This window comes from Chiloscyllium punctatum, chromosome 4 (assembly GCF_047496795.1).
Source record: "Chiloscyllium punctatum isolate Juve2018m chromosome 4, sChiPun1.3, whole genome shotgun sequence".
NCBI classification, from domain to species: Eukaryota; Metazoa; Chordata; class Chondrichthyes; order Orectolobiformes; family Hemiscylliidae; genus Chiloscyllium; species Chiloscyllium punctatum.
This window is the reverse complement of record NC_092742.1, coordinates 9,162,136-9,186,731: the sequence shown is the minus strand read 5'-3', so window position 1 is coordinate 9,186,731 and position 24,596 is coordinate 9,162,136. Positions and strand designations below refer to the sequence as shown.

General features: G+C 45.0%; 1 protein-coding gene across 1 annotated transcript; it reads right to left on the bottom strand.

Moving 5' to 3' along the window:
* Positions 1-993: 993 nt before the first annotated feature.
* Positions 994-4,105, bottom strand: LOC140475918 (B2 bradykinin receptor-like). Its single transcript, XM_072567848.1, has 2 exons — positions 3,992-4,105; positions 994-2,240 (listed from the first exon to the last, which is right to left on the bottom strand). The coding sequence occupies exon 2, from the start codon at positions 2,227-2,229 to the stop codon at positions 1,204-1,206; it is 1,026 nt and encodes a 341-aa protein (XP_072423949.1). The 5' UTR covers positions 2,230-2,240; positions 3,992-4,105; the 3' UTR covers positions 994-1,203.
* Between the last annotated feature and the right edge of the window lie 20,491 nt (positions 4,106-24,596).

The following is a 24,596-nucleotide window of genomic DNA, read 5'->3' as shown; positions in this document are numbered from 1 at the left end:
GTGAAGTCACTTCCTGTTCCTTTTCTCAGGTGGTGGTAGATGGGGTCTAACTCAATGTGTTTGTTGATAGAGTTCCGGTTGGAATGCCATGCTACTAGGAATTCTCGTGCATGCCTTTGTTTGGCTTGTCCTAGGATGGATGTGTTGTCCCAGTCAAAGTGATGTCCTTCCTCAGCCGTATGTAAGGATACTAGTGAGAGAGGGTCATGTCTTTTTGTGGCTAGTTGGTGTTCATGTATCCTGGTGGCTAGTTTTCTGCCTGTTTGTCCAAAGTAGTGTCTGTTACAGTCCTTGCACGGTATTTTGTAAATGACCCCATCTACCACCCCCTGAGAAAAGGAACAGGAAGTGACTTCACCACAGGAAATAACATCACCACAGGAAATGACATCACCCAACCCAAAGAAACCCAAACATATAAATAGAAAGCAGGAATTTTCAGCATTGCTTCACATGAGACCCACTGAAAATGTTACCTAGTAAGGTAACGAAACATCTGGAAATGAACCTTGCAGCTCAGCGAGCAAACCTACATCCAAAAGTCTTACATGTTTCTCAACCCTATTCTCCTCCTGTTCCCCAGAACCCTTGATCCCCTCACTAATCTAGAACATATCTGTCTCTGTCTTAAATACACTCAATGACTTGGTCTCCACAGCCCTCTGTGGCAATGAGTTCCACACGTTCACCACCCTCAGGCTGAAGAAATTCCTCCTCATCTCAATTTCAAAGGGTTAATATTCTCATGTCAGCCAAGGCCAGTAAAGAGGTGCAGGCCAGTAAAGTGTTCTGGTGGTGAGACAAGCATCTTCAAATTTATCCTCCTTTGATACACAGTACCAGGGGAACTAAGGACCAGGAGTCATCGTATGGACACACAAAGACATTGCTGAGTTTTCATCCCAACCAATAGGAGCTAAATGGTATCACAACATCTCCCTCCCATTCCCTGGGTGAAAGCAGCTGTCTACAAACAGGCTTGGGAGTGCTCACTGGGTTCTGGACATTTTATTATATTCCTTTACATTATACAGAGATTGGATTCACTTTCCCATCATGCCAGCTGCTAACTAGAATAACGCCACGTATCACAAGAAATATTGTCAGGTTGGAGGTGTTAGTGCCATCCATCTCATTCACGAGAGAATCTGCAAACAAATCAGCTCCTTGTGTGTGAGCATTGTGTCGTGGGTCTTCAGGGAGTCACTGAGATTGTGTTTCAGCTCTCTTCCTGACCACGGTTCGGACCCACACCTCCTGTGCTTTCTTCCTGAACTGCTTTCCCACAAGGACATAGAGCACAGGGTTAATGCAGCTGTTGGTGCAGGCCAGGAAGCTCGCAATCTGATTGCTGTTACTAACCGCTCTTTCTAATGAGCAGCCCTGCAGGATGTTTGAAAACAGAAAGATCCTGAGGAACCGCAGCAGTTGAAATGGCAGCCAGCAAATGACAAAGGCCAAAAGGACAGCGAGCACCAAGATGGCTGCCTTGCTTTCCTTATGTACTTGCTTGAAGCGCTGCATTTGGTTGTTTCTCAGGACCTTCAGGACCTGAAATGTGCAGAAACAGAGGATGAACGCAGGGATCAGGAAACCAATGGCAACCATCAGAATGTCCATCTTCAGAACCCAATACTTATCAGGGTAATCAAGTAAACAGGCAGAGATGTTCAAATCTTCCACATAGATCACTCTTCGGAATATGATGATGGGACTACTCATCAGCACGCCGAACATCCAGATGATGAGGCAGTTGATCTTGACACATGAGAGTGTCCGTATTCTGCTGTAATGAAAGACTTTCACCAGAGCCAGGTAGCGGTCAATGCTGACCATCACCAAGAAGTAGACACAGCTGTAAAAGTTCATATAAATCACCGAGTTGACGTAACGGCACAGGAAATCTCCAAAAGGCCATTCGTAGTGTAGGGCAATGTTAACGGCCCAGAAGGGGAGGCCAGCCAACAGGAGCAGGTCAGACCCAGCCAGATTCCCCAGGTAGAGCTCTGGCACCGTGCAACGTCCTTTCTGTAAACACAGGATGATCAGGACAAAGCTGTTCCCCACAACGCCAATGACACACACCACCATGATGTAAATCGGCTGAAAGGTGTACAGCCACTCCCAGAAATTACCTTCGGGGCAAACGAGTGAGCCATTGGAGCTGTTGACTGCGCTGAGATTAGGAGCCGTTACCAGGGACTGGTTGGGAGATGTGTGGACAATCATTGGGGCACTGTCTGTGAGAAAAGAGACAGAGACCAGTTAGCCTTTCGGACAAAGATAGAGAATTGTAACAAGATCATGGAGCATCGTTCCATTGGAACAACACACAGGGACACACAGCTATATTATCCATAGGGACCTTAGACAAAGGGGACGAAGCCTCAGCCGTAACTCCCTGCTGGCATGTATTCTTCTCTTTTAATGAACTGAGCACCCAACTGGATGTTCCAATCTCAGTAGAGACTAGTAATACTTGGTAAAATAAAATAGAAGCAGTCAAGAAATCTCAGTTATTTACAAACAGAATGAAGAATTATTTTTCTTCTCTTTAAAATCCAGAAACTCTGGCTAATGTCCTGGGGACCAGGATTTGAATTCCACTGTGGCAAATGGTGAAGAAAAAACTTTAAAACATCTGGAGTGAAGAGCAGTTCCAATGATGATCTTGAATCCATCGTTGGTTTTTGAAAAAACTCACTGGAGTCAGCAATGGCCTTCAGGGAGGGAAATCTGCCATCCTGACCTGGTCTGGCCTGTATGTGGCTCCAGAACCACAACAATGTGGTTCAATCTTAACTGGCCTCTGGGTAATTAGGAATGAACAATAAATGTTGACCCAGCAAGTGACATCCATGTCCCCTGAATGAATTAAAAATAAACTTATTCTGCAACAGTCGAACAGAGAGAAGAATCTCCCTGATAACCCCCTACATTCTAAACCCCACGATCACTCCCATGACTTCACAGGCTGATTCCAGTTGACAGTAAATTATAAATTATACTATGAAGGCAGATACAGCTAAGTCAGACCTTACAAATTGGCTTAAGAATTCACAAAGCATATAAATCACTTAAAAACATCTTTCAAAACATGTGCAAGGAAAACTCCTGCTGATCATAGAAAATCTCCTTCTCTGAAATAACCTGATTCCGAACTGAGAGCAACAGCCAACCAATGGGATTTCCCTCAGCCTGGCCTTCCCCAATAGTCTCCACATCTGCAGAACGTCCCCAGCTCATTGTGGACAATGTCAGTCCAGGCCCAGCGGCAGTTACTCAATCAGTACTTCGTCCCAACTTCTTCAGTTAGTCTCTGTCTTTCTCACCCTGTCTGGGCTGAACTACCACATTCATCAACTTACAGAGTCTTAGAAATAAACAGCACAGAAACAGATCCTTTGGCTGCATGCCGACCAAATATCCTCAATTAATCCAGTCCCGTATTCCAGCATTTAGCCCATATCCCTCGATTAATTTAGCATGGACAAGTTGGACTGAAGGATATGCTTCCCTGCTCTGTCATTCTATGGCATGTTTTTGTGTCATTAAGCAACCTTTCCTGAGGTACTTTCTCAGACACATTCCTGACCACAACAAAGAATTGCAGATGTTGGAAATCCAAAATGCAGCAACTCATCATTTCCGGCAGGAGCAGGAGAAACGGGGTCAACTCTTCTCCAGAAACCCTCATTCCATCAGAACCAGATCCTCACTCGCTTTTGGAAACCTGCCCTGACTGATAATTTCAGTGCTTGCTATCCCTCTCTCTCTCTCTCTCTCTCTCTCTCTCTCTCTCTCAGGGGGTCTCACTGCTCTCCCACCCGGGGAGGAGAAAAGGCAAGCCTTCCCCAAATTTCCAAAATGCAGGAGTCTCCGCCGCAACTTGTGCCATTGCATCCGGCGTTGGGAATCTGGCTGAGGGGTCCCATGGAACTGGAAGCCAGGACAATGGACAGCAATCAGGGAGAGATCAGCGGACACTTACCGAGGGAGAGACTCCAGAGTCTGTGAAAGAGCTGCTGAGGCCAGCCAGAGGTGAGGAGACTGAGAGGGAGCGCTGTCTTCCCCGGGGGTAGGGGGAGAGAGGCTGCTGAAACAGGAATCTCTCCTGTAGATCCACACACTCTCACTGCTGGCTCTTCATGAGCTGTTGTTTTGTGCGGAGTTTGTACAAAGCACTTCCCCTTCAGTGAAAAAAGGAAGTGACTGTCAGCGCCATCATCCAGCCCTCAGGCTAGAGACGGCACAGATGTGAAATGGGACAATGCCTCTCTAATAAACATGGCCAAAGGGCACAGGAACAGCATCAATTCCAACCATTACAGAATATTCTGACTTGGAATTATAGATTCCCTACAGTGTGGGAGCAGGCTATTCGGCCCATTAAGTCCACACTGACCCTCCAAACAACAACCCACCCAGACCCACACCATCCCCGTAACCATGCATGTCCCATGGCTAACCCACCTCACCTGCATATCACTGGACCCTAGGGGCAACTTAGCATGACCAATCTATCCTAACCTGGACATATTTGGGCTGGGGGAGGAACATGGTGTAACCCAAGTCCTTGGTGCTATGAAGCAGTAGTGCTAACCACTGAGCCACTGTGCTGCCCTAATGTCTCATAGCCCCTTCATGATCACAGGAACTGACTGCAACAGCACAGGGGCAGCACTTCCACCATGTAGAATCATAGGGTCATAGGGTCATAGAGTTATACAGCTCAGAATATACTCTTTGTTCCAACTCATCAGATGTCCCAACCTAATCTAGTCCCATTTACCAGCACCCGGCCCATATCTCTCTAAACCCTTCCTATTCATATGCCCACCCAGATGCCTTTTAAATGTTGTAATTGTACCACCTCCAGCACTTCCTCTGGCAGCTCATTCCATACACACACCACCCTCTGTGTGAAAATGTTGACCTTCATCTTAACATCGACTGGCGACTGACTGTGTGGAGTTTGCATGTTCTCCCTGTGTCTGCGTGGGTTTCCTCTGGGTGCTCCGGTTTCCTCCCACAGTCCAAAGATGTGCAGGTCAGGTGAATTGGCCATCCTAAATTGTCCGTAGTGTAGGTAAGGGGTAGACGTAGGGGTACGGGTGGGTTGCGCTTCGGTGGGGCGGTGTGGACTTGTTGGGCCGAAGGGCCTGTTTCCACACTGTAAGTAATCTAATCTAATCTAATCTAATCTATGCCCTATCATTTTGGACGACTCTACTGTGGGAAGAAAAAGACCTTGGATATTCACCCTATCCATGCCCCTCATGATTTTATAAGCTTTTAAGATCACCCCTCAGCCTTTGATGCTCCAGGGGAAAAGCCCCAGCCTATTCAGTCTCTCCCTCAAGCCTTTCAGTTCCACAACATCCTTGTAAATCTCTTTTGAACCCTTTCAAGTTTCACATCTTTCCTGCGGTAGGAAGATTAGAATTGCATGCAGTATATCAAAAGTGGCCGAACCAATGTCCTATCCAGCTGCAATATGACCTCCCAACTCCTGTACTCAATGCTCTGACCAACAAATTAAAGCATACTAAACACCTTCTTCACTATCCTGTCCGACTGCAACTGCACTTTCAAGGAGGTATGAACCTGCACGCCAAGTTCTCTTTGTTCAGCAACACTCCCTAGGACCTTACCATTAAGTGTATAAGTCCTGCTCTGCTTTGCCTTTCCAAAATACAGCGCTTCACATTTGTCTAAATTAAACTCCATCTGCCACTCCTTGGCCCATTGATCCATCTGCTACCTGATGAAGGAGCATCGTTCTAAAAGCTAGTGCTTCCAAATAAATTATAACCTGATGTTATTTGATTTTTAACTTTCTCAATCTGCTGAAGGTAGCATTGTACTCTGAGATAAACTTCTTCACTATCCAATAGATCTTCAATTTTGGTGTCATCCGCAAACTTACTAACCAAACCTCCTATATTCACGTATACATTATATATATAAATGACAAAAAGCATTGGACCCAGCACAATCCTTGTGGCTTACCACTGGTCACAGGCCTACAGTCTGAAAAGCAACCCCGCCACAACCCGCCCCCCCCCTCCCCCCGCCCCCGCCGCCCCCACCCTCTGTCTCCTACTGTCAAGCCAAACTTTGTATCTAAATGGTGAGCTCCCTCTGGGTCCCATGTGATTTAACTTTGCTAACCAGTCTCGTTACAACACTGTGGTGAACTCTTTTGTTAATTAAACCAAAGTCCCAGAAAAGCTCACCACGCCTCTTAATCTGTTAAAGTATGAGTGACAGAGAACTCCTAGCTTCCATGATTTAAAGAAAAAAATATCAATTTATTCTTTAACTCTAAAAGTGAGCATTAAATATTTACAACTCTAAGCCTCCTTTCGCTTCAAGGTTTGTTATCTATCTCCAACTCTATAACAATATACTGTTCTAAATAGAGCCCCTGTTAATATTACATCAAGTTAATTTCAAAACCACACAGCAGCTGTTGTCTCCAGTGTCCTCCTTTCTCTGGCTCTCGATCTCCCTGGATCACCTCCAGTCTTTTGCTGTAAAGACGTCACATATGAAAAGGTGCCAGTGATAGAGAGTGTTTTGAATGAAAATCTCTCTCCAGATAGCAGTTTACTCACTCTGTCTCTGGTTAACTCTCAAAATGCCGGCTTCTTGAGACCCTGAACATCGGATCATCTCATTGGTTCAATGTTGTCAAAACAGTAAATTCAAATTTGATTGGGTTTTAGTATCCTGGGGCATAATTTAAATTAATTAGTTAAATTTAAACTGTTGTGAAAACATAGCAACCAAAATTCAGGTATTTGTTCCACAGCCAAATGTTCTGTATTTTCAATTTTCTATTACACTCTGGGACTGCCATCTCGCCACCTCATAGATGCATATAAGCTCTCAGTTCAGAACAGTATTCAATCTCTCTTAAAGGTAAAGTACATGCCTTTGATTTCTTAACAGTCTCCCATGCAGAACTCTGTTGAATGTTTAACTGAAGTTCATACAGACAATGCCAACCACCCTGCCTTCATCAATCTTCTTTGTCACTTCTTCAAAAACACTCAAGTTAGTGAGACAGTATTTCCCATGCACAAAGCCATGTTCACTTTTGTTAATCAGTCCTTGCCTTTCCAAATGCAAGTAAATCCTGCCCCTGGATTCTCTCCAACAATCCCAGTCTGTCATTCCCTGCGTTTTCCTTACAACCGTCCCTAAATTGTGGCATCATGTTAGCCACATCCTCTCCTCCAGCATTTCATCTGTGGCTATCGATGACACAAATATCCTACAAGGGGCCCAGCAATCACCTCCCGAGCTTCTCACAAACATCCGGGATACACCGAACCAGGTCCTGAGGATTTTTCCACCTTAATGCATTTGAAGACATCCAGCAGCTCCTCCTCTGTAATATGAGCACTCTGCAAGATGTCACCGCCTATTTCTCCAAGTTTTCTCACTTCTATACTGTTCTCCGCAATAAACACTGTCAGGAAATCCACGTTTCATATCTCACCCATCTCCTGTGGTTCCACACATAGACAGCTATTTTGATCTTTAAGAAGTCCTATTCTCCCCTAATTACTCTTTTTCCCTTGATGTATTTTCGGAATCTCTTTGGATTTTCCTTAACCTTATCTGCAAAGCCGATCTAATGTCCCTTTGTTGCCCTCCTGAATTCCTTATTAATTATGATCCTACTGTCTTTCTAATCTTTTTGGGATTCAATTGATCCCAGTTGTTTATGCCTGATATATACCTCCTTCATATATGGACTGCAACAAGTCATCACCAACGACTACACTGCAGGAGGAGGCTATTCGGGCCACAGTGTCTACATTGGTTCTATCCCCTAGCGCCAATCTCCTGCATTTGCCCCATGTCCCTACACACTATTTTTATCCATATGGTTTTCAATGTTCATCTTCAATGTTCATGCCTCCATTGAACATGCTTCCACAGTGCATTCGAGACCCTAACTACTCACAGTGAGAGAAAGTTTACCCTCATGTCACCCTTGGTTTTTTTTCACTTTAAATCTACTCTGTGTTCTGAAGAAGGGTCACTGGACCCGAACCATTCACTCAGATTTCACTTCACAGATACCTGCAAACCTGCTGAGTTTTTCCAGCAATTTCTGTTTTTGTTTTAGTTTCTCATTTCCACCTTAAATTCTGTGCTCTGTTGTCCTTTAAAGCCAGTGGGCACTGTTTCTCCATGTAAACCATGGTGTGGGGGAGTCAGTTTTGGACAAAGTTAAAAATCACCCAACACCAGGTTATGGTCCAATGGGTTCATTTGGAAGTACAAGCTTTCGGAGCGCTGCTCCTTCATCAGGTAACTAGTGGGCCAGGATCATAGGAACCAGAATTTATAGTACAAGATCAAAGTACCATACAATTGGTGCGATGTGTTGAACAAACCTAAATTGCTGTTAAGTCTTTGATCAGTTAGAATGGGGATGCAGGGTTCGATTTATTTATATGTAAATCCCAAAACTCCTTTCAAGTCACACTCCCGAGATAACTTTTATAACAAAAACGGTGACATCTCAGTTCAGACAATGCATTAAAGGTGTGAGGTTAGAGTTGGTCTGTACCCCAAGCTGGAGTCAGACTGGTCCTATTCCCAAAGTAGGAATTTATAAAATGTCACATGGACTGACTGCCGACAGATTGTGCACTTTGTGAACAAAATAGTATTTGTGGATGCATTCTATCTTGTTCAAAACGCACACAATCTGGAGCTGAGTCCGCAAGGAAGATCAGCCATAATCTTATTGAATGGTGGAGTAGGCTCACTGGACCAGATGGACTTCTCCTGCTCCTATGTCTTACGTCCTGTTTTGATTTATTGTTGTCACATGTACCTAAGTACAGTGAAAAGTTTTGTTTGCTGAGCAGTACAGGCAGATCATAACATACAAGAAAATACAGATCAAAGGGCGAACAGTGTGAGGCTCATAAATTTACAGTTGTACAGGAGGTGCACAAAACCAAGATCAACATTAGATTTGAAATTAGAGAGGTCTACTCATCAGGAGAAAGTGAGGACTGCAGATGCAGGAGATCAGAGTCGAGAGTGGGGTGCTAGAAAAACACAGCAGGTCAGGCAGCATTCAAGGAGCAGGAGAATCAACGTTTCGGACATAAGCTCTTCATCAGGAAATCTATCCATCAGTCTAATAACAGAGGGGAAGAAGCTATTCTTGAACCAGTCGGAGCGTGTATTCAATCTCCTGCACCTCCTGCCTGATGGAAGAGGTTGGAAGAGAGCATTACCGAGTCTCTGATGATATGGGCAGCATTTCCATGGCAACAGGAAATGCAGATGGAATCCATAGATGGGAGGTTGGCTTCCGGGATGGTCTGGGCTGTGCATACAACCTTCTGTAGTTCCTTACAGTCCTGGGCAGAGCAGTTGCTGTACCAGGCCGTTATGCACTCAGACAGTATGCTCTCGATGGTGTATCTGTAAATGTCAGTGAGGGTCTGTATGGACATGCGGAATTTCCTGAGTTGCCTGAGGAACAAGGAGGCAATGCTGTGCCTTTTTGATCATTGTGTCTACATGAGTGGCCCAGAGCAGGTTGTTGGTGTTGGTCACACCTAGGAACCTGACGCTGTTGTCCCTCTGCACCTCAGCCTATGGAAGTAGAGATGGTGAGGAAACACCCAGATCCCGTGCATGGATTGTAAAATGTTCAGATCATCGTCACTTTAATTACAGCTGATGAGCTACCTAGCATGCATTCTGCAATGCTTCCCAGACATGACCTTCTGAATGGAAGGAAGTCAGTCATAAATTCAAAGGTGAGAGTGAACAATTCCATAAGTTTCCAGTTTCTGGAATGGCTGCATCCTGTGGTCAGCGCGCTCATTCCTTCAGCAGGTCCTTGTTGCATCACGTTATCTATCGTGTGCTCAAAGAAAATAACAAGGCATTAAGCATCCTGATCTCAAGAACAGATGTTTCAGAATTAGGCAGCGAGCTCTCCGTCAGAGACGGTCTGTGGCAAAACTGGGACCCTGCCAGATTTGAGCAAAAAATAAAAAACAGCTCAAAGAGTTTGAGCACCCCTGGGGGCTTTGACTGGGTGGAAGAACAAGGAAGCTGAACAGTTCCAACTTGCCAAGATTGAGTTTCAGCAGGAGACAACAATGATTCACTTTCTGCCTGAGCTCCTTTCTGTGTTAAACAAGGAACTTGTACTAGCGCCTGTCACATCCTTAGTTTCTAATCCAGGCCATCGCACAATTGCTCTCTACTGATTAGAATTGCCAGAATGCATCAACTAGATCTAGCATTCCAGAGGATACACCTTTCATTAGCAACTTTGTTACAATCCCTGTAGAGTAAGTTTGAAAATGTAAGTTTGAAGTTGCTGCTCTTGACTGTCCTGAGTATGTATTCCTCAGAGTGAGGGATGTTTTGTCCCTGGGGACCTTTTTACCTATGCTGGTCCTGTGTGTGTTTGATATTATACACTTTTGACTATACTTCTGTCCTTGAGAACACATGACAGTAAAACTTCAATCTAAACCTATATCTAAATTGAAATGTTGTGTATTTGGATTGTCAGAAAGACTTTCAATAAAAATAATGAACAGTAGAGCCCTGGAACAGGCCCTTCGGCCCATCAAGACTGTGCTGATACATGACACTGGATGTCAGTGAACAAATTCAATGGGTTTGCGAGGGCAATATACCAACATGGATTAAGGATTGGTTAACAGCTGACAGTCGGCTTATGTGGCTCATTCTCAGGTTGTTATGGTTCTGTTCGCCGAGCTGGGAATTTGTGTTGCAGACGTTTCGTCCCCTGTCTAGGTGACATCCTCAGTGCTTGGGAGCCTCCTGTGAAGCGCTTCTGGGATCTTTCCTCCGGCATTTATAGTGGTTTGAATCTGCCGCTTCCAGTTGTCAGTTCCAGCTGTCCGTTGCAGTGGTCGGTATATTGGGTCCAGATCGATGTGCTTATTGATTGAATCTGTGGATGAGTGTCCAAAATCCCATGCAAGGACTGCACAAAACACTACATAGGACAAACAGGAAGACAGCTAACGATCCGTATCCATGAACACCAACTAGCCACGAAACAACACGACCAGCTATCCTTAGTAGCCACACACTCAGATGACAAGCAACATGAATTCGACTGGGACAACACTACCATTATAGGACAAGCCAAACAGAGAACAGCCAGCGAATTCCTAGAGGCATGGCACTCATCCACAGATTCAATCAATAAGCACATCGAGCTGGACCCAATATATCGACCACTGCAGCGGACAGCTGGAACTGACAACCGGAAGCGGCAGAGACAAACCACTATAAATGCCAGAGGAAAGATCACTGAAGCGCTTCACAGGAGGCTCCCAAGCACTGAGGATGTCACCTAGACAGGGGACGAAACGTCTGCAACACAAATTCCCAGCTCGGCGAACAGAACCACAACAACGAGCACCCGAGCTACAAATCTTCTCCCAGACTTTGATCATTCTCAGGTGAACAGACTGTGACCAGTTGGATACTACAAAACAATTGATATCAGTGATTTGGATGTGAGACATGTTTCAATGTTTGCACTTAATACAAACTTGGTAGAGCGAGTTTTGAGAAGATTTGTAGCTCAGGTTGATGTTCTGAATGTAGGTTTGCTGGCTGAGCTGGAAGGCTCGTTTTCAGACGTTTTGTCACTGTATTAGGTGACATCTTCAGTGAGCCTCCAGATGAAGCACTGGTGGTTTGGCTCACTTTCTATTTATATGTTTGAAAGCGGGTCACTAGCACCATGCTTCATCCGGAGACTCATCGATGATGTTACCTAGTGTGGTGACGATACGTCTGAAAGCAAACCGTCCAGCTCAGTGCGCAAACTTATATCCAAAACAAACTTGGTAGAAATAGGAGTTGCAAGGATGATGCAAAGAGCTTTCAAGAGGATTTGCTCAGGCTGAGTGAGTGGGCAAGAGCATGGCAGATAGATTCTAATGCAGGTGTAGTGGCACAGTGACTTAGTACTGCTGCCTTACAGTGTCAGGGACCCGGGTTCGATTCCACCCTTGGGAACTATCAGCGTGGAGTTTGCACACTCTCCATGACTGTGTAGGTTTCCTCCCACAGTTCGGTGATATGCAGGTTTGAGTGGATTGGCCATAATGGAGGGTTACAGGGATGGTGTGTAGGTGGGAAGCTCTTCAGAGGGTCGGTGTAGACTTGATGGGCTGCTTTCGCACTGTAAGGATTCTGTGATGAGTGTGAGCTTATCACTTTGATGACAGGAATTGGGGAGGAAGAGTATTTCAACAATGAGAAGTGAAAATGTTCAAAGAAGTGTCCTAGGTTTCCTGGTGTATTTGTATCTGAAAGCTAGCACGCAGGTATAGCAAGCAGTTAGCATTTAACTCAAAGGGATTTGAGGCCAGAAGCAAAGAGAATTTTCTTTAACTGCAGCACACAGTGATGAGCCTGCACTGGGAACAGGATGGGGAGTTCTGGTCGCTTGCCAAAGGGAGGGTGTACTTGCTGATGACGAAGTGCAGTGAGGGTTTGCCAGACTGACTTCCCGTCTGCTGCTGGGCACCGATGGAGCCATTATTCTCTGGAGTCAAGAAGAATGAGAGGAAATCTCACAGTGAGCTTAACAGAGGCAGGCGAGGAGATACCCCTCTAGCTGTACAGTCTGGAACCAAGGGATTCAGTATCAAATTAAAAACCAATGGGGACAGAGATGATGGGGAACTTCACTCAGTGAAGGTTTGAAGTTCTCTACCCGTAGAAGTTGTGTTTGATCAAGACACAAGTGCATAGACTTCCAGTTGCTAATGACATAAAGGAGATGAATTGATTTGAATGATTTATATTCATTTACATTTTACAGTAAATAATACAGTGAAAAGCTTTAATTGTCACAACATCCAATGCCATGTTGGACAGTTTAAACAAAAAGATATAACTGAGAGTCTGCTTTCACTCTGTTGCCCCCACCATAACCCTGAGCTGGTTTACCAATGACACCTGCATCTCACCGCTTTCTGCCAATGTAGGACTCTCCACTGTTTGGGCACCATCTCTTTGCCATTGGGCCCACCGCATCGATGCCAGCGCTGGGTCCCGTGCTGAACCCACACTCTTCCTTCAACCAGCAGTGCCCAACTCCACTGCCACCTTGCTGATGACCAGGTGTCCCTGCTCTGGGCATACCACATTGTCACTGCCACCTTGCAGAAGAGGACCCCCTTACTCCTGACCCCCGGGAGGATCCTCTTACCCCTGACCCTAGAAGAATCCCCTTTCTGCTGAACCCGGGAGGATCCCCTGACCCCTGACACCAGGAGGATCCCCTTTCTGCTGACCCCAGGAGGATCCCCTAACCCCTAACCCCTAACCCCTGACCCCAGGAGGATCCCCTAACCCCTGACCCCGGGAGGATCCCCTAACCCCTGATCCTGGGAAGATTGATTTGAGTTGAATTTATTGTCCCATGTACCGAGGCACAGTGAAAAGTTTTGTTTTGCGAGCAAAACAGGCAGATCCCAGAGTTAAATGGCATAGATAGTAAATAATAGGTGAACAGTGGCAAAAACAAAAACACAGGTACAGGAGAATGTTAAGAGTTTGTGAATCCATTCATTATCTAACAACAGTAACTGCTTTGAAACTGGCAAGGGTAATCGCCGTCATATCGAATTTCCTCAGGGATGATGTTGGCCCTCTTGGAACAGGCAGGGACAGAGGCCTGCTGCAGGGAGAGGTTGGAGATGTCTGAGAAGGCCTCTGCCAGTTGATCTGCACATGCTCTGAGTGTACGGCCTGGTATTCCGGCTGGTCCCATCGCTTTCCTTGGATTCACATGAAAGAAAACTGATTTGACCTCTGATGCACAGATTGTTGGAATAGGTTCGTCAGGACTTGTCGGAATAGGTGTTACCTCTCTGCCGAAATTCTACTCAAAGTGAACATATAGTTGTTGAGACAATCTGGGAGGGATGTGTCATTGTCTGCTATCTTGCACTGTCTGTTTTTAGAACCTGTGATGTCATTCAGTCCTTGCCATAGTCGCCGGGTGTCTGTCTGGGTCTCTAGTTTGGATCGGTATTGGTCCTTGGCTGTCTTAATGGCTCTGTGAAGGCTCTTGGATTCCTGATATTTGAGTGGGTCTCCTGATCTGAAGGCCATACACCTGGTTTTTAGCAGGTTCTGTATGTCCTGATTCATCCAGGGTTTCCTGTTGGGGAACACCCAGATTGACTTCCTCGGAATGTAGTCCTCCACACACTTGCTGCCCCCAGGAGGATGCCCTTACCCCTGACCCCGAGAGGATCCCCTTACCCCTGACCCCAAGAGGATCCCCTTACCCCTGACCCCTAGGTGGATCCCCTTACCCCTGACCCCCAGGAGGATCCCCTTATCCCTGAACCTGGGAGGATCCCCTTACCCCTGACCCCAGGAGGATCCCCTTACCCCTGACCCCCAGGAGGATCCCCTTATCCCTGACCCCGGCAGTATCCCCTGACCCCTGACCTTGGGAGGATCCCCTTACCCCTGACCCTGGGAGGATCCCCTTACCCCTGACCCTGGGCGGATCCCCTTCTCCCTGACCCCAGGAGGATCCCTTTCCCGCTGCCAATCACTGGGAAGCTGCCCACTGTTCCACACATGGCCTGCTGTTTCTGGTCTGCTGGAGCCATTGATTAACCTGACTCATCAAAAGGCTTTAAAGAAAAGAGAAAATGAACAAGAAACAGGAGAACAACAAAGAGCAGAAATAAACGGAAAAGAAAGCAGATGGGAGCAGGTGAGGCCCGGCCCAAAACCTGTACACAGTCCCATGAGGATGGAAAGGCAAGCTGTGTGGATAGCTCAGGAGTATAGTTTTGGGGCAGGAGTGGTGACTAAGCTAAAGGGGCTAAATAGCCTATTCTTTCTCTGAAGGGCTTTTGCCCGAAACGTTGATTTCGCTGCTCGTTGGATGCTGCCTGAACCGCTGTGCTCTTCCAGCACCACTAATCCAGTATTCTTTCTCCAATGTTCATTCAGGTTAGCTGTATTCTCACATCTTCCTTTTGTGATATGAGACCAGGAACCTGTGAAATCTCTTAAGGAAATTCTTCTGCAACAGGCAATGACCTGCTGCAGACTCCAAATCTTGGAGAGGCGTTTTTTAAATGATTGACGATGTTTCCAATGTGCAGAGTTTTAAAATGGAAATGTCCTCTTAAATGTCCTTCAAAACCTGCATTATCATGAGATACATAGAAAATACAACAGAGAACAGTGGAGCACGGTACAGGCGCTTCAGCCCTCAATGTTGTGCCAACCTTTAATACTACTCTAAGATCAGACTAACCTAGATTTGGAGGTGCCAGTGTTGGACTGGGGTGTACTAAGTTAAAAATCACACAACACCAGGTTATAGTCCAACAGGTTTATTTGGAAGCACTAGCTTTCGGAGCACTGCTCCTTCATCAGGTTGTGAAATATGAGATCGTAAAACAAAGAATTGATAGCAAAAATTTACAGGATGATGTAACTGAAACTATATATTGAAATAGACCTGGATTGTTTGTTAAGTCTCTCATCTTTTGGAATGACCATGTTGGTTTCAGTTCTTTCATTATGCAAATCACAAAACCTTTTTTAAGAGTTACATTCTCAAGTTATAAGTTACTTTAACAATTGGTGTCATGTCAGCCCAGATAATGCATTGAAGGTGTGAGGTCCCTGTGTGAGGCTGTCTGTGCCACAGTGGTCAGACTGATTCTAATCTAAAAAATGGATTTACAGAATCTTACATTGATCTAAGCAGCTTTGGAGCAAAATAAAATGCAATTCTGCAAGTACAAATTCATCTCACAAACATGTGTGCGTGTGTGTGCATGTGGGTGTGTGGGGGGGCGGGGTATAAGTGTTTGTGAGAGAGTGTGTGCATGTGTATGAGTATAAAGGGGTATAAGTCTGTGAGAAGGTGTGTGTGTGAGGGTGGGAGTGTATGTGTGAGTGGATGAGAGAGAGCTTGTGTATGAGAGAGGTTCTGCATGAGTGTATGGGTCTGTAGGATTGTGTGTGTCTGTGTGCATGTGTGTCTGCAAGAGTCTAGGAGTGTCTGTGTGTGTGTGTGTGTGTGTGTGTGCGTGTGTGTGCGTGTCTGTGTCTGTGTGTAATGCAGTGGAGCCACCTGTAGTGTGACATGAACCCAATGTCCCAGTTGAGGTCATCCCCGTGGGTACCGAACAACAGTCTAACCTACAAACCCTTCATTATACTATCATCTATGTGCCTATCCATGAGTCACTTAAATGTCCTTAATGTCGCTGACTCTACTAACACCACTGGCAGTCCATTCCATCCATGTTCATGACCTTTGCCATTACAGTGAAAAGAATATAGAAATAGCTTTCGTGCTGTTTGAAATAAAAAGGTACATAGTGAAGACAAAGGGTAGGGAAAATGCTCACAGGGTCTGTTCCAGTTGCACACAAATAGTTGATGTAATACAGTTTCCAATGTCGTTTCTAATGCAGGTTCCATAGTAACTACAGGACAGTTACATCACAGAAGTAGATGGTTTTGGATAAGGATAAAACTGGCCAATGGGTGATAGTGCTAATCTGGGGGGGAAGACTCGTTACAACGGTATTAGCCTGGAGCTAGATTGGGGACAGCTGTTTGAGAGTAAATCCAAATCTGACTTGTGCGAGTCTTTTAAAGGCCAGTTAATCAGAGTTCAGGCCCAGCATCTTCCTGGTGAGGATGAAAGATAAGGATGGTGAGACTCGCGAGAATGTATTGACCCTGGAGCAGATCGAGAGGACGTTCATGAGAATGGTCTCAGGAATGAAAGGATTAGCATATGAAGAATGTATGAGGACTCTGGGACTATACGTGAAGGAGCTTAGAAGGATGAGGGAGGATCTGACTGAAACTTACAGAATACTGAACAGCCTGGACAGAGAGGACATTGGGAAGATGTTTCCATTGGTATGAGAGACTGGGACCTGAGGGCACAGCCTGTGAGTAAAGGGAAGACCTTTAAGAATGGAGATACTGCTTCAGCCAGAGAGTGGGGAATCGATGGAACTCCCTGCCACAGAAGGCTGTGGAGGCCAGGTCATTGAGTATATTTAAGGTGGAGATAGGTAAGTTCTTGATTGCCAAGGGCAAAGGTTACAGGGAGAAAATGGGACAATGGGATTGAATGGCAGAGCAGACTTGATGGGCCAAATGGCCTAATTTCTGCTCCTATACCTTATGGTCTTATGGAACCCTGGATGACAAGAGATATTGGAAGTTTAGTTAAAAAGGAAAAGGAAGCATATGTAAGGTTTAGGAAACTGAAATTACACAAGATTGTTTAGAAAATATAAAGAAACTGGGAAAAAAAAACTTAAACAAGGAGTTAGGAAAGTGAGAAAGGGTCAGGAAATATCTTTGGCAAGTAGGATTAAGAAGAATCCCAAGGCAAGAGGCATGAGTAGGGAAAGGATAGGTCCAAGAATCTTGATGAAGGGCTTTTGCCCAAAATGTCGATTCTCCTGCTCCTCGGATGCTGCCTGACTTGCTGTGCTTTTTCCAGCACCACTCTTATCTGGAAAGGATAGCTCCAGTCAAGGAGAAAGGAGGGGATTTATGTGTGGAGCCAGATGAAGTGAGCGAGGTCCTTAAAGAGTATTTCACATCAGTATTCACCAAGGCGAAGGACATGGATGATGGTAAGATCATAGTAAATGTTGGTACCAATATTACAGGTAAGAAAGAAAATAGGTCCTGCAACTAGAATTTAGAATTAAGCAATGGATTAAAGAGGATTAATGTTGTAATCTCCAGATTATTTCCAGTTCTGTGCACTAGGAATAGGAAAATGAATATGTGGCTGAAGGGATGGTGGAGGAGGGAAGGCTTTGTACTTTTGGATCATTGGGACAGCTTCTGGGAAACGTGGAACCTGTATAAGTTGATGGGTTTTTCTGAGTGGTGGGGATGGGTACTGTTACAATATTTAAAAGGCAAGTGCGTGAATGGAAAAGGTTCAAAGGGATATGGGCCAAATGCAGGCAAATGGACTTCATTCCATTTAGGAAACCTGGTTGGCGTGGATAAGTTATGGGTTTGTTTCTGTGCTGTATGTCTCTATGACGCTATTAGAGAAAGGCATGTTGATAGTCGAAGACACGTCGATATTATAAAGGAGCAAGTGCTGGGTGTTTTGAAAAACATTAAGGTAAAAAAAATCCCAGGATCTGACGGGATCTATCCAAGGATACTGAGGGAGGCAAGGGAGGCGAATGCTGGGGCCTTAACAAAGATCTTTGTATCCTCTTTAGTCACCAGAGAGGTGCCAGAAGATCAGAAAATGGCCAATGTTGTTCCTTTGTTTAAGAAGGGCAACAGGGATAATCCAGGAAGTTATAGGCTGGTGAGCTTTACACCAGTGGTAGGGAAATTGTTGGAGACGATTCTCAGTGACAGGATTTGCTCATGTCTGGAAAAGAATGGACCTATTAGGGATAGTCCGCATGGCTTTGTCTCACAAATTTGATTGCGGCTTTTGAGAAAGGTGATTGATGAGGATAGGTCTGTGGATGTTGTCTACACAGTCTTTATTAAAGTGTTTGACAAGATCTGTCACGGTAGGTTGGGCCAGAAGATGAAGTCACATGGGATCCAGAGTAAACTGCAAAATTGGCTTGGTCATAGAAGACCAAGGGCAATTGTGGAAGGGTGTTTTCTAACTCAAGTGGTCAGTTGTGTTCCATAAGAATTCATGCTGAAACCTCTGTTGTTTGTAATAAATATAAACATCCCTTAGATGAAAATGTAAGCGGTCTGATTAGTAAGTTTGAAGACGATGTGAAAATTGGTGGAGATGTGGATAGTGAGGAAGGCTGTCAAAGGATGCAGATCAGTTGGACAGAGAAATGGCAGATGGAGTTTAATCCAGACAAGTGTGAGGTGATGCATTGTGGGAGGTCAAATGCAAGAGGAAAGTGAACATTAAATGGCAGGACCTTTAGGAACATTGATATACAGAGGGATCTTGGGATACAAGTCCATAGCTCCCTGAAAGTGGCATCACAAGTGGATAGGGTGGTAAAGAAGGCTTCTGGCAAAAATGTCTTCATTGGTCAGGACACTGAGTATAAAAGTTAGCAAATCATGTTACAGCTGTCTAAGACTTTAGTTAAGCCACATTTGGAGTACTGTGTGCAGTCCTGGTCCCCACACTAAAGGAAGGATATAGAGACTTTGGAGAGATTGCAAAAGAGGTTGAGGAGAATGTTAGGAGAAAGTGAGGACTGCAGATGCTGGAGATCAGAGTCAAGAGTGTGGTGCTGGAAAAGCACAGCAGGTCAGGCAGCATCCGAGGAGCAGGAGAATCAATGTTTTGGGCATAAGCTCTTCTCTGAATCTAAGATGACTGTTAGTTCTTCAACTGGAACATGATGCATTCCTTCCCCTGATTCAAACCCTTTTTGATTCTCTTTCTGAGAGAATAAGTGAACAATGACTTGTCTCTCTATACTCCTTTGGTCAAAGTCCCCCTTTTGTTATTATGATGAAATGATGTGAATGCATTAGTGAAATTTGATATTCCTGCCTGATCTGCTCTCTCTATTTACTTCAAGGAGTCACTTGTTTTTACCATAATCACACTCAGATTGATCTAATTGTGTCTGGGCTGGGTCTGTAGCTTATTCCTTCCAGACAGCACCTCTCACTCCAGCCTGCTGAACTGCACTGATCACCTTGTTACGGCCATGCCAGGAGCTGAGCTCAAAGCAGTCTGTGATCGTTATCCTTTCTGTGGGTGACCCACTTTGACAGAATTCTGTGAATCCCTTTCCTTTCTCTATCCACTCAAGTGTCACATCGACTGAGATGATGCTGCTCCTTTAACAAGGTTATGCTGTCCTTGTTTTCTTCCGAGGGGTCGTAAAAGACACAGACTCCAAAAAGTCTGGGCTTTGAAAGGTTTTATGGCCAATTCAATTATAGCTAACAGATACTGCCACAGAAAAAAAGGCTTTCAAGTTAAAAAAAAAACACTTGTAGAACAAAAGAGGAGTGACTAGTTCTTCCAGCTCAGCTTTCCTCTGTTTTGGCAGACTGGCTCTTCACTGAAGCTGTCAGGCAGTGAAGAGACCGCTGGAACCAAAGAGGCCAGTCCAGGCTAATCCTACCTCCTCTGACATCTCTCCTGGAAGACCCTGCGTTCGAGTCTACCTTTTGTGTCAAGGGGTTTTTAATGGAGATTGTTGCAAATATTTGGAACAACATCATTAAGTTGAGATGATCTGGTTGGTTTTCGGACAGGTTAAGTTATCCTGTATTCTGTTCTCTTTTGTTTGTGCTTCATTCGGTAATCTTGTAAATAAATGCCGTTTTATTTTTAAAAAGCATGGTTTGGTCAACTGCATCCCTCCTGGAATATGTGCTTTACACCTGCTTCAAACAACCAGCAAAGTTAGAGTCTGGGCTACTTTCTTGAAATGTTTTGAGGAGGTCTGACCTGGTCCATAACACTACCCCTTTGACTTCCCTCAGCCTGTTTGATGAGCTGAAATGGGATGTCTCCCTCTTGGTCTTAAGGGACATACTTTCCGCTCATCTTGTTCAGAGCTGTTATTATACATCACTGGAGCAGGTGGGAACTTCTGACTCAGAGGTAGGGACACTATCACTGTGCCCCATGGTGCATGGGCTGTATAAAAATACAACTGATAGCTTTCCTTGTCGGCTGACAGGCCCATCGAGTCCACACCATCCCTCCACTCTACTTTATCCCAATAACCCTGCATTTCCCACAGCCAATCCCACTCTAACCTGCACATCACTGGACTACAGGAGGGAACCGGAGCAAACTCATACCGACATGGGGAGAATATGCAAACTCCACACAGACAGTCGCCCAAGGCTGGAATCAAACCCAGGTCGCTGGCGCTGTGAGGTAGCAGTGCCAACCCACTGAGTCACCGTGCTGCTCCTTGTCCACTAGATACCTGTATAAGCCATCACTCCATATCTCATGATACATTATCCAACAAAAGAACCTTAACCTCGGGCTTATAAATTTCAGGTGGTCTTTTGCAGTATCAGATTTTCAGGAAAGGGATCCCAGGTTTTGATGATACCGTGTGTAATAACGGGCAGGACCCAGGCAAGAAACATTGACAATGAGTTAGCAGCTGAGTTTTCACCTCAACATCAAAGAGCAGCGTTAATTTAGATCCCCTGCTGAAGGTTTATTTGATGTCTTAAGTTACTCAGTGCAAAAAGTAGATTACAAAATCTCAAAAAAAGAAACAGGGCAGCCTCACTTGGAACACGAGAATAAAACAAAGGACTCCAGACACTGAAGATCTGATAGATAAACAGAAAGTGGTGGAGAAACTCAGCAGGTCTGGCAGTATCTGTGGAAAGAGGGTAGAATTCATATTTCATGTTCATTGACTCTTCATCAGAACCTTATGATGAAGAATGATTCTAGATTCGAAAATATCATGGCTTTCTCTCTCCACTGCCTGAGTTTAGAACATAGAGTCATAGAGATGTACAGCATGGAAACAGACCTTACAGCACAGTACAGGTCCTTTGGGCCTGTTTCTCCAGCACTTTCTTGTCACAGTTGTATCAATACTCACTGAGTCAAGATTAGACTGGTTCTGGAACACCACAGCAGGTCAGGCAGCTTCCGAAAAGCAGGAGTATTGATGTTTCGGGCATAAGCCCTTCATCAGGAACGATGAAGGGCTTTTGCCCGAAACGTCAATTTTCCTGCTTCTTGGATGCTGCCTGACCTGCTGTGCTTTTCCAGCACCACTCTAATCTTGACTCTAATCCCTAGCATCTGCAGTACCTACTTCTGCCTATGATTTGGAGATGCCGGTGTTGGACTGGGGTGTGCAAAGTTAAAAATCACACAACACCAGGGTTATAGTCCAACAGGTTTAATTGGAAGCACACTAGCTTTCAGAGCGACGCTCCTTCATCAGGTGATAGTGGAGGGCTCAATCCTAACACACAGAATTTATAGCGAAAATTTACAGTGTGATGCAACTGAAATTATACATTGAAAAATTGATTGTCTGTTAAGCCTTTCATCTGTTAGAATACAGTGATAGTTTCACTTCTTTCATGTGTAAATCACAAAACCTTTTTTTTAAAAAGTTGCTTTCTCGGGTTAGCTGTACAATAGCTAGACAATATGTTGAAGGTGATAGGTGATAGCTAGACAATATGTTGAAGGTGTTGGCCCCCTGTGTTCTCTGTCTATGACCTGATGTTTAGATTGATTCTGATCTAAAAAGTGAGATAACAGAGTTTTACATAAATTCATGCAATTTTTGAGCTCAGAGTTCTACATGAATGCATACAGTTTTTGAGCAAAGTACAATGTAACTCTGCAAGTACAAATTCACCCTACAAAATATATGTGTGCATGTGTGTCTGTGTGTGTGTGTGTCTCTGGGTTGGGGGTTGTGAGTGTGAGAAAGTGTGTGTGTGTGTGTGTGTGTGTAGTTAATGCAGAGTGTCTTAAGTCTGTGAGGGGGTGCATATGTGAGTGTGGGAGTGTGTGTCTGTAAGGGTGTGTGTGGGTGTCTGTGTGCACGAATGTGTGTTTGTGTGTCCATGTGTATGTGTGTATAGGAGTGCCTGTGAGTGTGTGAGAGTGTGTGTGTGTAGGAGCATCTGTGTGTGTGTATAGTGCAATGGTGGTCACCTGTAATGTGACATGAACCCAAGGTCCCGGTTGAGGCCCTCCCTATGGGTACTGAACTTAGCTATCAGCCTCTGCTCGGCCACTTTTCTCTGCTGCCTGTCCCGAAGTCTACTTTGGAGGATGGAGAAACTCAGCAGGTCTGGCAGTATCTGTGGAGAGAGGGTATCTGAGGATGAGCACCTTAGGACAGAGATGAGGAGAAACTACTTCACCCAGAGAGTGGTGGCTGTGTGGAATGCTCTGCCCCAGAGGGCAGTGGAGGCCCAGTCTCTGGATTCATTTAAGAAAGAATTGGATAGAGCTCTTAAAGATAGTGGAGTCAAGGGGTATGGAGATAAGGCTGGAACAGGATACTGATTAGGAATGATCAGCCATGATCATATTGAATGGCGGTGCAGGCTCGAAGGGCTGAATGGCCTACTCCTGCATCTATTGTCTATTGTCTATTGTCTATTGTCTCACCAAGACCTTCCCCACACCTCCACTACTTGCCTTTAAACAACCGCCAAACCTCAAACAGTTCGTTGTTCGTAGCAAACTGCCCGGCTCTCAGGACAACTCCATAAAATCCTGTCATGGTGGACGCTGCAAGACGTGTCAGAGTGTGGACTTAGATACCACTATTACACGTGGGAACACCTCCCACCTTGTACATACCAGGTACTCATGTGACTCAGCCAACATTGTCCACCTTATACATTGCAGGCAAGGATGCCCGGAGGCATGGTGCATTGGTGAAACCGAGCAAAGGCTACGACAACGGATGAATGGGCACCGCTCAACAATCAACAGACAGGAGGGTTCCCTCCCAGTTGGGGAACACTTCAGTGGTCCAGGACATTCAGCCTCAGACCTTCGGGGGACCATCCTCCAAGGTGGACTTCGGGACAGGCAGCAGTGAAAAGTGGCCGAGCAGAGGCTGATAGCTAAGCTCAGTACCCATCGGGAGGGCCTCAACCGGGACCTTGGGTTCATGTCACACTACAGGTGACCACCATTGCACTATACACACACACAGATGCTCCTACACACACACACTCTCACACACTCACACAGGCACTCCTATACACACATGCACATGGACACACATACACACAGACACGCACACAGACACCCACACACACCCTTACAGACACCCACACTCCCACACTCACATATGCACCCCCTCACAGACTTAAGACACTCTGCACTCACTACACACACACATACACTTTCTCACACTCACAACCCCCACCCCAGACACACACACACACATAGACAAAGACCCACATGCACACATATATTTTGTGGGTGAATTTGTACTTGCAGAGTTACATTGTACTTTGCTCAAAAACTGCACGCATTCATGTAGAACTCTGAGCTCAAAAACTGCGTGAGTTTATGTAAAACTCCGTTATCTCACTTTTTAGATTAGAATCAATCTAAACATCATGGCATAGACAGAAAACACAGGGGACCAACACCTTCAACATATTATCTAGCTATCACCATTGTTAACAGCTAACCCGAGAATGCAACTTTTTTTAAAAAAAGAATTTGTGATTTACACATGAAAGAAGTGAAACTATCACTGTATTCTAACAGATGAAAGGCTTAACAGACAATCAATTTTTCAATGTATAATTTCAGTTACATCACAGTGTAAATTTTCGCTTTAAATCCTGTTTGATAGGATTGAGCCCTCCACTATCACCTGATGAAGGAGCGTCGCTCCGAAAGCTAGTGTGCTTCCAATGAAACCTGTTGGACTATAACCTGGTGTTGTGTGATTTTTAACTTTGTACTTCTGCCTAGTTGACCAATACCCACTGATGTATCAAAGAACTCAGACACAGTCAGGAAACAGGTAGATATGAAGCATCATTCATTTATTGTCACA